This window comes from Pholis gunnellus (assembly GCF_910591455.1).
Source record: "Pholis gunnellus genome assembly, chromosome: 4".
NCBI classification, from domain to species: Eukaryota; Metazoa; Chordata; class Actinopteri; order Perciformes; family Pholidae; genus Pholis; species Pholis gunnellus.
In genome coordinates, this window is record NC_136530.1 from 24,747,222 (window position 1) to 24,762,526 (window position 15,305).

Genomic DNA, 15,305 nt, shown 5'->3' on the forward strand with positions numbered 1-15,305 from the left:
TAAAAGTTGAATATATTGGCTTAGACTTTATAAAGAACAATTATTTGATTAAGTTATCAATAGAAAATTCATTGGTAATAATAATCAAGTAGGTATTTTTAATCATTTTTCAAGGAAGGCTTTCTTTGCCTTTTGTAACACTACACTGTAATATTATAGATATTAATGGATAAAGTATTCAGCAGAATAATCAATATTAACATAGTTGTTCGTGGAACCAGCGGCTGTAAAAAAATAAATAATTCAAAATTAACCCAGAACATCTCTCAAACTCATTTTTACTCTTATTATCTCGTATGTTCTTCACATGAAGTTTCTGGTTCAGAAGATCCTGAAGAACTTGATTAAACATTGAACATGTAGACGACCTTCTTCCTCCTCCTCCTCCTCCTCCCCCTCCCCCTCCCCCTCCCCCTCCCCCTCCCCCTCCTCCTCCTTGCTCTGTCGCTCTCCACCTCGGCTCGTCGCTAAGCAGAGAAACCAGGTCTCAGAGCTGAGCTTTGATTGGCTGTTGCCAGGCTGCAGGGTTGGCACGGAGCGAGAGTGTCTGAGATAAAGAGAGCGAGGCGGTTCGTCCTTTCTGCTGCTCTGCTTCCCTGTGAGAATACCAACGAGGCAGCAGAGGGATGGAAACGTCAAAGAGACGAGCCGACACTATTTTATTCTTACAGGCTCAGTTCGTCCAGATAACACAAACACACATTCTTTGTATCTGACCCTGCAGATAGCTGTCGTTTTAGGTGACCAGGCTTTCACATTTATGTTTGTACTCTGCAACGACAGGAGTTTGGTTTGAGCTGCTCACAGTGTTGAAAGAACATTTAAAATATTCAACAGCAACAATTCATTCAGAGACGGAGACCTGTCAATCTGGATGATTCGCACAACTCACTGGAGACAGATTTTCATTGGCACTATTTCAATTTTAAGGTATTATAAGCGTGGAAAACAGACCCAAACTCCAGCGTGCAAGTTTTAAGTTAAGAAAAAGGAAACGAAGGAAAAGACTGGGTCAGAACTGGTCCAAAATAGACCTGTAGAAAAAGCTTTTAGGCTAGTGCGCTCATTTAAATCCCTTCTCTCCTTTATTTCATGCTTAGTGACAAACAGATTCAAATTAGATCAGAAACGAGGAAGGAGCTTCACAGGCAGTAAAAGCAGATACATGAAGCAAAAAAAACTATAAAAAAAAAGAGCAGCAGAAAAAAGATCAATAACAAAATAATAGTGGTAATAGTACTATTATTATTATTTTAATTATTATTATTTTAATTATTATTTTAATTATTATTATTACTATTTTATTATTACTATTATTATTATTGTATTACTATTATTATTATTATTATTATTTTATTATTACTATTATTAGATAAAAGCCTCCTACTTCATGTGGAATACAGACAATATATTGTTTATTTATTTTGTGTTCAATCAGACATGATTTGCTCAGATGAATCATGCATTAATGTTGATTTGTGTTTACCTACAATATGTGCACATTTCTATTTGTTTATGATCTCCTGGGACATTATAATTAGGCTGTTGACATGTTTATGAGGTGAATTTATTATAGCTGTTAGATGCTGTTGTTTATGAATGTAAATAATCCAATGAAGGATGTGTCATGCAAACCACCAAACTGGTTAATAAAATTATTCATGAATTCATTCACACGTTCATAGTACAGTTTGTGACCTAATCCATCTGAATTTAGAGCTCCTGTGGGAGGATTTTGATGACCAGAGCAGTAATGTGAGTCATTCATTCGGTGCGTCCTATAAAGTCAACAGTAGACAGTGAATGAGATGTCAGACACTTGTGATGTCAGCAGAAAGTAGTGCACATTCATTTACAATAGCAAGCAGTAAATATAGCACAATATATAATAAACAGGGATTTCTTTGGACACAGCTCATGAGTGGAGCCACAAATGTAAAGTTTGCATTGAAAAAAAATATCTGTGTATTAGATTGAGGTGTTATTTGTACATTTAGTCCTGCTGGTGGATCACAGGATCGCCAACATCATGAGGATGTATCCTCTGGAGACTGTGAACATCACTTAAGAAGAATCTTAGGAGGACAATTCCACTTCTATGGAGCAAAAAGTGATTAAGTGTAGAGTAAAATGCAGAGTATAGTGGCAAAGAGTAAGAGGTAGATATGTACACGCTAAGATATACATTATGGACTAAAAGATATGAAGTACAGGTGTAAGTATCAGTATCAGCTTTATTGGCCATGTATGCGTACGCATACAAGGAATTTGACTCCGGTTTTCACGTTGCTCTCAGCGTACATACATAGAATATACAAATAAAGTACAAGTAACGGCAATAGCAGACATACAGAATGAGGAAATATGAAAATGAATACAGATCATAAATATTTATCAGTTGTCATTGATCGTTGATGGAGCTTCATTTTTTGGTGCATCTGTAAAGTTTCCTGAGAATCAGTCCTGCAGCTGTAGACAGCAGACGGAGCAGTTATGTGTCTCTGCTGCTGCCGATGGAGGAATCAGGGAAGAGCAGATGAAGAGAAGTGCACGTGTTTCCTCTCGTCTCGCTGGCGTCCATTTTGTGGTCATGTGTGCAGCTGGTTGTTTTAATGGAGGAGGTTTGGATCAGAGCCACAGATGCAGTCGCAAACGCGGAGAAAGAAATATTCTGATTTCCTTTGTTAAAATACACACACACACACACACACACACACACACACACACACACACACAGACAGACACACACAGACAGACACACACACACTGAGCTTCATTTGGATTCACAGATTGAAATCCTCAGAGAGTTGAATCAAAGCTTTCATCCCCCCTCTCTCCATCCTGTCACCATGGCAACGCCTCAGGGTGTGATGTGTGTGTGTGTGTGTGATGTGTTTTTCAGTTTGGAAGTTTCATAAACCAAACTACTTGAACATTTTTTGACAAATGTATGGCACTTTATGTATTCAAAGTACTGATTGGTCATTCATTCATGCTGCTTTTTTCTGATGTTGTTTTCTTTGTGTTTTGTTTCTGAATTGATGATGTCTGGGGTTATATTTGGTGAGATGTCTTTATATGATTATTTAGCTTTTAAAACACTGTTTAAATAATTATAATAATAATAATTATTATTATTATTATAATTATTATTATTGTGTTTGTTTTGTAACCTTTGATGCTCTCACTAAGTGAAATAAGTCAAACTCCAGATTTTTCTTTTTTATGAGTGGATCGTATCGGATGGAAATATTTGATATGTCTGCTGCTTTATCAAAGAATTCAACACAAAAACTGTAAAACGTTAATTTCACCGCCTGCTAATCCTCACACACACACGCACACACATTTTGTCTGCAGACGGTCTTTGGCTCACACACACACACACACACACACGTTAGTTGGAAGTATTTATCTACCTGGACACATATGTCTGGAGACATCAGAGTATCTCCCACGGCATTTCCTTCCCTTCTGCTCTCTATTTCTCATGAGGGCCCCGTCTCTGCATCCTGTGCTTAGATCCAGCCAAGACGACCGTGGTCGGTTTAAAGAAATAAAAATGAGCCAGAGCCAGACCTGTCACCACAGTGCTGTGGAGACAGGTCTGGCTATGCGAGACTTCTGTAATAAAACATTCTTCAGCCTTTGGCCTGAAAACACACTGAAGGCAGAAATAGGTCAGAGTAGTTTTCCTTTCTCTTCTCTGGCATCCGACCCAGAATGGACCACACCTGCTATACAGACTATAAAAATAATAATAACAATACACCATTAACAATACACCATTAAGCTTTACATGGAAATAAAACAGGAAAAGGTCAACTATGTAAGCCAAATCCAATTTAATTGCTCAGTCAGCATTTTTTACAATCATGTAATAGATATATACAGTAGGTATGTACTTCTGATATAACTGGATCATCTCTGACAGGAATCAGGTACTCTGCTGGGTGCCCTGTTACAAAATCTGATCAAATCAAATTGTTTGCTCAGTTTCCCCACCTCATCCTCATGTCTTCTTCTTCTCTCTTTGTGTTCATGTGTGTGTGTGTGTGTGTATGTGCAGCTGTGTGGAGCTGAGAAGCCCCCTGCTGGAGAACCAGATAACAACACATCATCATCCGCAGCAGCAGGAACGGAAGCTTCTACAGATGGAGGCAGCAAGGTAACACATCACCGACCCACATAATAGCAGAGGGTCAATACAGAGACCGTTCACAGGGTAGAACTAATTATATTACTAACTAATATATTACTGTTGTTAACATTATTACTAATATATTAGTATAGGTAACATTATTACTACTAATATATTACTATTGTTAACATTATTACTAATATATTACTATTGTTAACATTATTACTAATATATTACTATTGTTAACATTATTACTAATATATTACTATTAACATTATTAAAAGGAAAAGCTGCAAATGTTCACATTTGAAGCTGAAACCATGAAATGTTTTTACATGAAAAAAGACTTAAACCATCAAAATAGTTGCCAATTATCATTTAAATGTCAATAAAATGATTGATTAATCGACTGATTGTTTCAGCTGTACTTGTATAAACTATTGGTAGTAAAGTATAATTACTTGGGTCAATGTACTAGGTTACATTCCACCACTGTTGTCACTCAGTGTAATCATCATCATTAATACTCACTCAGTTGTGAATGAAAAACTCACTCTTAATTGTTTTATTACAATAACTTCTTTATTTAATCTAAAGCAATGGTTAGAAACACAGTTGCTGCAAGTTTTTTTAAGTAAAAACATAACTTTACCCCGAATAAATAAAACAAAATAACCTATATTTTATCAAACTACAACTTTCTTACTACGAATACTATAGAAATATTGTTTTATATAAATCTGCCCAGAAGTAAAACCATATAAAAACTGCAGGATCATTTTGAAAACAATGAACCCTAAAAAGCTATAACGTTCAAAACCACCAGAAAGGTCCTACTGACATTTTCTTAATTAATACTGCCACTATTGATAATAATGATATTAATTAAAGTCGCCCTCCCCCTCCCATCAGGTGGAGATGGTGTTCTGGCTGCTCTCCATGCTCGCTAACAGAGATAAGGAGGAGATGTCTCGGACTCTGCTGGCCCTGTCCAACTCTCAGGACAGCTGCATCGCCATGAGGAAGTCCGGCTGCGTCCCCCTGCTGGTCCAGATCCTGCACGAAGCTCCAGTCGGGGGCGGAGGCGGGGAGACAGCCGCGGGCGGTGCGCCGACGGGCTGCAGCAAAGAGGCCAAATCCAGAGCCAGCGCCGCCCTCCACAACATCATCTACTCCCAGCAGGACGAGGGCCAGTCCCGCCGGGAGATGAGGGTGCTGCACATGCTGGAGCAGGTCCGGACCTACTGTGACAGCGGCTGGGACTGGATCGAGAGCCACGCAGGGACGCCGTCACCTGGAGGGACCAAAACCACCGGTGAGTAATAGTCCTCTAAACACAGAGAACTCAAAAACTACTGATGAGTTATGTTTAAACCTCTTAGATACTTCTACTCCTCTACATCTCAGAGGTCAAATATTCCTCTTATTTACTGCACTACATTTGTCTGACAGCTGTAGTTGCTATACAGATTCAGATTAATACAAAATAGACAATGATTATACAGTATATCATTGTTGAAATTAGGTCCACCTTCACCAGCTGCCACATGCTTACCTATTTATGCATCAATAATATAATTGTGCATTTTTCATGATGGGCCATTCTGCATATTTTAGTATACTTTGATGCTAATTATTTTGTACTTTTACTTGTAAAAGTACAGTATATTAACACTGTGGTATTACTATTTCAACATTTTAAGCAAATGTTCTACCACTGTCAAATTTTCATCTTTGCATAACGAATTTAAAAACAATCTTTCCTTTTAAGTACTCAGTTTGTATTGTACGTGAAGGCACATATCTTTTTCCTCATTCTGTAGATTTATTGTAAATTAACTCCCCAAAACCCTCTATTCTTGTTTATCTTCTCCGCAGATATCCCTGAACCTGTGGACCCTCAGATCTGTCAGGCCATGTGCGCCGTCATGAAGCTTTCCTTTGAAGAGGAGTACCGACGCGCCATGAATGAATTAGGTACGTTTAAAACACCTACTGTTTTTTCGTTTATTCCCAAAAACATCAGTGACACATTTCGCTCAGAGGTTTGTGTGTTGTCTTCCAGGCGGCCTGCATGTCGTGTCCGATCTGATCCACCTGGACCACGACATGTACGGTATGCAGAACGACCCCATCAACATGGCTCTGCGCCGCTACGCGGGGATGGCTGTGACCAACCTCACCTTCGGAGACGTCGTCAACAAGGTACAGACTCACTGTGGCGGCTTTAACTGCCCTGCATGGATCAGTGGGCTGTGATGTCTGACAGCTGGAGCGAGGGCATGGACAAAGTGTGGTGGAGAAAATATGTATCATTGAGCAAACTTTATTATCAACTTTATTGATCCCATGCATGGAAATTAAGGTATAACAGCAGCATGAAAATATAAGAAAAGTAACCTAAAACCAGTGGTGGAATGTAACTTAATGCATTTATTCAAGACTGTTCACTATATTGATGTACTTGTACTTAACATTTTAAGCTAATTTCTACTTCTACTCCACCATATATCACAGGGGAATATTTGTACTTGCTGTTACTTTTAAAGTAAACATTTCACAAGGAAAACACATGAGTACTTTTATTTTTATTCATTTTGAAATTTTGAGATTTTATGTTTTTTTCCACGTATTATACTATGAATTGTTAAATATAGTGTAGTATAATTTGTTATGACTTCTTTTCAACAATCTATGCAATGTCTGTCTGTTTGACCTACACCTATTTCCCCTTCAGGCCACTCTGTGCTCAAAGAAGAGCTGTCTGCAGGCTCTGGTGGCCCAGCTGTCCTCTGACAGTGAGGAACTTCATCAGGTGGTCTCCAGCATCCTGAGGAACCTGTCCTGGAGGGCCGATATCAGCAGCAAGACAGTCCTCAGAGACATTGGCTGCGTTTCTGCACTGATGACCTGTGCCCTACAGGCCACCAAGGTAACGCAAAACAAACCAGCCCACACAGAGGGAATTATGTGAGGATCTGTAAAACAGAAAAGGTTTTTTCCTTGGAAACATTGTATATTGTAGATGTTTTGCAAGATAAAGTACATACAACAACTGTGGCTGGTTTAAGATTTATTGGGAGAAATAGTTCTACATGATCATTATATATATCATTATATACAGATCAAATAGTCTGCTTTGGATACATCAATTAGTATTTTTTATTAATTTATGTTCCTTTTTATACTATCTACAGTTAGCAGCCCGTTAGCTTATCTTACTCTAAAGAAGCAGGCGGAGACAGCTAGCCTGTCTCTGTCCAAAGGTAAAATAATCAACATACCAGCACCTCTAAAGCTTATATGTTATATTGCAATGGTTTAATCCATACAAAAAGTGTAAAAACAAGTTGGTTATGTGCAAGACTATTTCTTGGCTCTGAGCTGTTGTTAGGCAACCAGTGGAAGACTCTGGGAAGTTATTCGTCCCAGCCAAGAAATAGTCCGGCACACAACTTCCCATACAATGTTTCCATCACTTTTACACTCTTAGTAAGGATTCTTCTTTTTTTTGTATTGCTGGTTTTCCAGGAGTCGACCTTGAAGAGCCTCCTGAGTGCTCTATGGAATCTGTCGGCTCACAGCATCGACAACAAAGTGTCAATCTGTTCAGTGGACGGCGCTCTGGGCTTCCTGGTCAGCACGCTGACATACCGCTGTCAAACCAACTCGCTCGCCATTATCGAGAGCGGTGGAGGAATTCTTCGAAATGTGTCGAGTCTGGTCGCCACACGGGAAGACTACAGGTAGGTTTCTGCTACTCAAACTGAAATTACATTGACATTGTTTGATAAAAAACTGTAAAACTCAAGGGCCACTTGCTAGCTTTTTCTGGAGCTTTCAAATACTTTTAATGGTCTTCACCAGCTGATCGGGTTTGTTCAGTTATCACAGCAATGCCTCAGTAATCTGCTAACTCCGAGAAAAGCTAGTAAATCAAACTTGAGTAAAGATGTTTTTTGTCATAATTGTTGGTTCTTTTGTTTTAACACAATTAAGAAATGTATTAAACTTGCTTTATAGGCAAGTCCTCAGGGACCACAACTGCCTCCAGACTCTGCTGCAGCACCTGCGATCCCACAGCCTGACCATAGTGAGCAACGCCTGCGGGACTCTCTGGAACCTTTCTGCCCGAAGTCCGAAAGACCAGGAGCTGCTGTGGGACCTTGGGGCAGTTAGCATGCTGCGCAACCTTATCCACTCCAAGCACAAAATGATAGCAATGGGCAGTGCCGCAGCTTTAAGGAATCTCCTCACCAATCGACCCCTCAAATATAAGGACACTGCAGTCATATCCCCTGGCTCCTGCATGCCCTCACTCTATATGAGGAAACAGAAGGCTCTGGAGGCGGAGCTGGACGCCAAACACCTGGCAGAGACTTTTGATACTCTTGAAAAACAGAGCCCCAAGCACCTGACCCTTAACAAGCCGCTACGACACATTGAGAGTCTGGCGAAGGATTACGCATCTGATTCTGGTTGTTTTGATGATGACGAGGCCCCAAATGTCTCCAGTAGCCTGGACACTGGGAGCTTTTCTATGCTGTCCATGTATCTTACCAACTCTAACTTCCTTCAAAACCAACCACATAGGAGGAACACTGAACCTGAAAGAGACGTAGACATGCCTCAGATGGTCGAGAAGAGACTTGCTCCCGCTGACGATGTATCTGCCGCTGCAGAGAAGCTAGCAATAAAGATCACCAACACGGTAGCCAAGATTGACAGGTTAGTGGAGGACATCACTATGCACACATCCTCTGAGGACAGTTTTAGCCTCAGCTCTGAGGATCACCTGGCGGACTGGCCTTGCGGACTGGATGAACTCAATGAAGCCCGGGCAAAATCATGCTCCCCCTGCCGTCTATCTGACACAAGCAGCTTGGCCCACAGGGAACGCCTCAGTAGAGCCCACGCTCTCTTGCGCCTCAAAACTGCCCATACAAGTGTATCAACAGACAGCCTAAACAGTGGAAGCACCAGTGATGGCTACTGCGGCAGCAAAGACCAGATGCGACCTGCTCCAAGAGCTATTATGATGCAACAACGACCCAATCAGCTTGATCTCAAGGTTGCTCATCAAGATTACCTTAATGTAAGACCTGCTGTTCTGACGGAGACGAACAAGCAAGATATTCCAGAGAGAGATACTGTGGACAACAAAGATGTGAGAGATCAAGAGCTCAGCAGCACAGATGCAGAAAAGAACCAAGATCAACCTGTACAAACACCTGTCAGTGCATCAACTAAACTCTCCTCTGATGTCAGCATGACTTCAATTAAACTGTCTCCTTCTTATCAACAGGTCCCACTCATTCAGAGTGTCACCAAATTTGGTGTAGCAAAGACAGCCATCAATGTCCAGGCTGCCCAAGCAATGAGGAGGCAAGCATGGGTACCTACTGTGATGACTGGGGGTAGTATTACAAAATTTTCTCCAATGACATCCACCAGAAGCCCAACTATCGGGTCGATGGAGACCGTCCAGAAATACTCAGTGGAGAACACCCCGATTTGCTTCTCCCGCTGCAGTTCACTGTCCTCCCTCTCTTCTGGCGATGGAGCGCTGGATGGACAAAGTGAAAATGAGCTAGAGAGTGACTCGTCATTAGAAATAATTGAAGTGGAGGACGGAGAAGTGGTGAAGAGAGCTGAAGAGGATGAAACCTTGGAGGATCTGAGTGACAGCCAGCTGCTGATGACTGACTCAAAAACCTTCCCCAGCAAAGAGACCGATCCCATTGAGATTCCCTGTCCTGCCAAAAGGGAAAAGGTGTTCCTTAGAGGAGCTTCACCAGCCATACTTGAAGACAGATCTCCATCCAGCTCATCTGAGAACTACATCCACGACACACCCCTAGTAATGAGTCGCTGTAGCTCAGTCAGTTCACTGGGCAGCTTTGAGGCTTCCTCAATTGCCAGCTCAATCCAAAGTGATCCATGCAGTGAGATGAATGATGGAACAATAAGCCCTAGTGATCTTCCCGACAGCCCAGGTCAAACCATGCCTCCTAGTCGAAGTAAAACTCCATGCTGCATTGAATCAAATGGACCAGAAACACAGGCTACAGGAATAGCGGGCCAATGGGAAAGTAGTCTGCGAACGTTCATGGAGATTGCAGACTCCAAAGAGAGATTTAACCTTCCTCCTGACCTGGACACTATGATCTACTTCACTGTGGAAAAGCCCAGTGAGAACTTCTCTTGTGCGTCGAGCTTAAGTGCTCTGCCTCTTCACGAACACTACATACAAAAAGACGTGGAGCTGAAATTGACCCCCCTACTCCAGCAAAATGACAGAAATCTTCCTTTCCCTGATGAGGATGAGCAAGGATTCGACCATTGTGAGAGATATAGTGAGGGCAATTCTGACGATGACATAGAAATCTTAAAGGAATGCATCAACTCAGCAATGCCCTCCAAGTTCCGAAAAGTAAGATCTTCCCTGATGACAACCATCCCTCCTCATATTCTCAATTCCCAGATCCGAAAACAGATACATCTTCCAATGTACATGATGCTTCCAAATGGCAAGTCCCAGATGTGTCCTGGTAGGAGAATTGTCATTCCACAAAATGACTTTAAATGTGATGATTCATCCCTCACTGATTCTGCAGAAGGTACACCAGTCAACTTCTCCAGCACAACATCGCTAAGTGACGAAACACTTCAGTATCCAGTGAAGGAGAGGGGCGCTAAAGACTGCACAGCAAAAGGTATGAACAAACAGGGATTGCTCAACGATGAGGCAAAGAGGATAGAAGACTTGAGGATATTCTCACACTTCCATAAACCCAACAGAATAAACTACCCACCTGAGATACAAATGAACCGAACAACCAAACATATCATTCCCACTCAGAGGGTGCTTATGCAGAGCAAAGAGGTAGCCGATAGAGTGGCAAAGCAAAGAAATCGTGATCAGTCTCCTAACCAACAAAAGAAGAGGCAAGGTCAAGGGCCAGTCAGGAAACTGGATCTGCCCGTTATTAAGCAAAACACAGAAAGTAATCTTAATGTGGGATCACAAAAAGGTAAAACAGTCTACCGACAAACAACACATTCTTCAGAGGACAGTAACAGCTTCTCTGCTGACAAAAATGAAGTAATGAAACGAACAAGTAGAAAACAGATCAGGGAAGCAAATAGAAATACTCTTTCCCGGAGCATGATAAATATTGGCAGAATTGATAATTCACAAGCAATGCCCAGAGGACTTCACAGGATAAAACAGAATCTAATGAAGGATGAATCCCTGGCATGTTACTCACTCAGCTCCTCACTTAGTTCACTGAGTGATGCAGAGTTTGAGGATCATCAATCAAGAGCCCAGCAAATTTGGTACAAAAACAGACACAACAAAACACTGAATATGATGAAACAAACAAAGTTTATGAACATTCACAGCCAATATGAAGAGCCAAGCTCACCAAGCTCCGTCAGCATGGATTCGGAGGATGACCTCCTTCAGAAATGCATAACATCTGCCATGCCCAAGCAGAGAAGGAAGCTTGCTGCAAGGAAGAAGAAAGCAGAAAATACTCAAAAACAAAAGGCCTCTGATGGGTGGAATGAGGAAATGGATAGTGATGACACAGCATGGGATAAAGATTCAGACCTCAATAGTGTTGAATGGAGAGCCATACAAGAAGGTGCTAATTGTGTTGTCACTGGACTGCAGGCATCAAAGTCTCAGGACCCATCCTCTGAAGAGACTGAATCAGTCATGTCATTCATGTCAACATCCAGCTTTACACCTAAAGAAAGGAAGTTTGCTAAAGACAAAAAGGCAAATAAACCTCTAGACTTTGCACAGCGCAAGCCAGTTCCAAATTTACCAATGGTTTTTAGAGGCAGGACAGTGATCTATACGCCGAAAAAAGAAACAGCTCCATCACAAATACCTCCACCCAGAAAAGTTGCTCCAAAGAATCCAAACCTGGCTCAGCACAGATCAAAGAGCCTTCACCGATTAGGTTACCCGCAGGACATTGAACTGTCTTTGCCAAAGAGGAGCTCTACTCCACCTCCAAGGCTACCAAAAAGTTCATCCTCTGGATCATCGCAAAGCTCTACAACATCCAAACAGTCGCAGAAGAAGATAACATCCCCGACTCAGACAAATAAATCCATCCAGAAAAAGAATGCCTCACCACCTAGTAGCCCGCCAGCTAGTAGTCCCCCGGAGAGAAAAGGACGCTCTCCCGTTGTGAATCAAAATGAAAAGTCCCCACCCCCTAAAACTCAAAAGTCACCTGTCCGAATCCCTTTTATGCAAAATTCAGTCAGGCCCAGAGCTCTGTCACCTCTGGTAACTAACCAAACAACCACCAGACAAACCAATCAGGTCAACGGGAAAAGGGTCCCCCCGGCCAATCGATTTGGACTGGTCAGGATGACTTCTGTCCATTCAAGTAGTGGCGAGTCTGAGCGCAATGGATTCTTGAGACAGCTGACTTTCATTAAGGAATCACAAACTGTGCTGAGAAGGGATGGCTCTGCACGCAACATGCCTGGATCTCAGAATGGATCGCCCCAGAGAGCAGTTCCTGGAGCTTCAGCTGTCTTCCTTTGCTCATCACGCTGTCAGGAACTTAAGGTAACTGCACAAACCCAGAGAAGGGTGCAAGTAAAAAGTCCAAGGCAAACACAGCAAGTCCAGAGGCCAGACCGCGGCGTTCAAAAGCCGACGACAACCCTCTCCAGAGCAACCTCCAGTGAAAGGGACCTATCTGCAAGACGCACACACAGGAGAACTAGCTCTGAAAGCCCCTGCAGGGTGGCTGAGCGAAACGGGCATACCAGGGTGTCTGGACCCAGGCAGCAACAAGACAAAGACAACTTTAAACGTCACTCCTCATCACCAAGCATTAACATACTGAGCCGAGTGACCAGCCGTTCCTCCCTTCGTTCGTCTTCATCCGATTCAAGTGGAAGAGCAAAGAGCGAAGATGATACAAAGAAGAAAGGGCACCGGTCTGCATCACGGCTAAATGACAGAGTTACATGGAGGAGGATCAGGGATGAAGATGTACCTCAGATCTTGAAAAGCACTCTGCCAGCCAATGCATTACCTCTGGTGCCTTCTCCTGACGGGGAACAGCCAAAGTCACCAGCTCTTCCAGGAAAACTACCAACCATTCTACTTGCATCACGCAAGACAAGTGATGCGACAGTCCAGACAGAAGATTTTTCGAATAACAAGACCACCTCGAGCACCTCTCCAACAGTTGAAACAACTCGGGTGATCTCAGAGGAAGTTGCACGATTTGCGCTACTCAGAAAGATAAGTGCTACCTCTGGGAGTAACCTACAAGATGGAGATTCAGACATCTTACTTAAGAGTCACAGCACTGTCTCCACAGGTACGTCAGACATCCACGTGGGTGGAGCTGTCCATTTCCGCCAAGGATCCCCTAGCAAGGCTGCCCGAATCACTCCATTTAATTACACCCCAAGCCCCATTTCCTGTAGCCTGCAAGACACACAGAGCCAAGAAGCTCCAACCAATGAAAAGTCAGGGGGGAAAAGTGAGTCGTAGATTACTGAACAACACGAATGACTCTACTGTATTCCTGGATGAAACTCAGCACTCAGGTGGACAGATTAGGAGTGTGCTGGTCCCTTTACCTCGGGCATTGACCCCTTTCTTTCCCCATTCACTGCATTCAAGTTTTGCTCTCTGAACAATTGTCCACAGCCTCCATCTACCATTCATACAGGGTTGGATGTAGGCATCGAGACATGTTTGACATGAGCAGACCATCAATAATTTTTAGAGATGCACTTCAGAGACAAAATCTCACATGAAACCGAAGTGCATCTTTTTGTACTTTTTTGTATTTGTAGAATAATCATTGCCTGGTAGAAATGTAGTGAAACATGAAGCAAAAGACATTTAACTTGATTTCAGCACATTAAACACCATTGGACACAATTGATAAAAGAATATTATGCAAACTTCTGAAGGATTACTCAGCTGGGCTTTTACCTGAAAATGTACAAACTAAGTCGGACTGTTGTGAGATTCATAAGGGACTCAATTGACATGTAAAGTATTTTTGACATACACACACATGTATGTACATCAATGGTTTGGGCCTTTTCCTCACCAATCAACTGAGTATGACCTTCCCTGTTCCATGAAGAGCCCAGTTGGGTTGGGGCTACATTTTTGATAAAACATTTCTTCAAATTAATAGTGCAATCACTTTTATTCCATTTGTCTTGTGCATTAGGCTATATTGTGATCTTGGACTGTGATGAATGCGTATTACAGGTTGACACGATGAAAACTTTTAAATCTTGAACTTTAAAACAAAAAAATTGGTAAACAATAAAAATGTAGTCATTCTAAGGCATAACATGGTATTTTGAGCTCACAAAAACATTATTTTAAGGGCGACTTATATATATTACTCCTAATATATTGTGAAATAGATTTTCTGTAGAAAATAATTGACAAGCCAATTGTGGAAAAAATAGACAGAATAGTCTGTTTATTTTTGTGGCAATATAAAATACTTGACTAATAAAGTATGTAATCAAAAATCCAAACACAAGCATAAATATTGTGGGTTGGCTTTTTCGGTATAAACGATTTGGGAAATTAACAATATATATAACCTTGCACAGTAGATATCGTCATATCGCCCGGCTATACTGAATGAAATAAGTAAATTTAGCTCTGAAATTATTAATTTGAGGATATGATTTATCACAAAGTTTTACCACAACACCTACTAGACTCTAGTTCCATCACTGTTGCAGAACATATTATAGCAAATCCTGTCAACTATCATCTGATTAACTTCACACTCTGCTGTACTGTGTCTTAATGAGTATTGTAAATAATATGCAGATATACAAAATCTTCAACGCTTCCTGGTGGGCAAAAGAAACTGTGTTGCTCCCTGACAGCATGCTAATATAACTACAGACTGTACATACACTTCTTAACGTTGTGGACAATGGACGACAATGTTATTCAGAGGTAAAACACTTTCTAAAGTCCAACAAGAGCATTACTCGCTATCTGTATTCAAGTGCCACAAAGACCTATAATGTTATAAACTGTCAGTGTAGATGAACAAAGGGACTACATACCTCTGTTCATCTAATGTGATGACATATTTGTTTGCTACTAGATTCAGGCACTGTTTGC

At 41.6% G+C, this 15,305-nt stretch overlaps 1 protein-coding gene across 1 annotated transcript in view; it reads left to right on the forward strand.

Moving 5' to 3' along the window:
* apc2 (APC regulator of WNT signaling pathway 2) overlaps positions 1-13,682 on the forward strand; it is a gene marked incomplete at its 3' end in the record, with an annotated part of 28,327 nt that extends 14,645 nt beyond the window's left edge. Inside the window, exons 7-13 of the mRNA XM_079157512.1 lie at positions 4,070-4,168; positions 5,054-5,456; positions 6,020-6,118; positions 6,207-6,346; positions 6,879-7,073; positions 7,673-7,887; positions 8,165-13,682. Coding sequence (XP_079013638.1) covers positions 4,070-4,168; positions 5,054-5,456; positions 6,020-6,118; positions 6,207-6,346; positions 6,879-7,073; positions 7,673-7,887; positions 8,165-13,682 — 6,669 coding nt within the window. The remainder of the gene's footprint in view (positions 1-4,069; positions 4,169-5,053; positions 5,457-6,019; positions 6,119-6,206; positions 6,347-6,878; positions 7,074-7,672; positions 7,888-8,164) is intronic.
* Between the last annotated feature and the right edge of the window lie 1,623 nt (positions 13,683-15,305).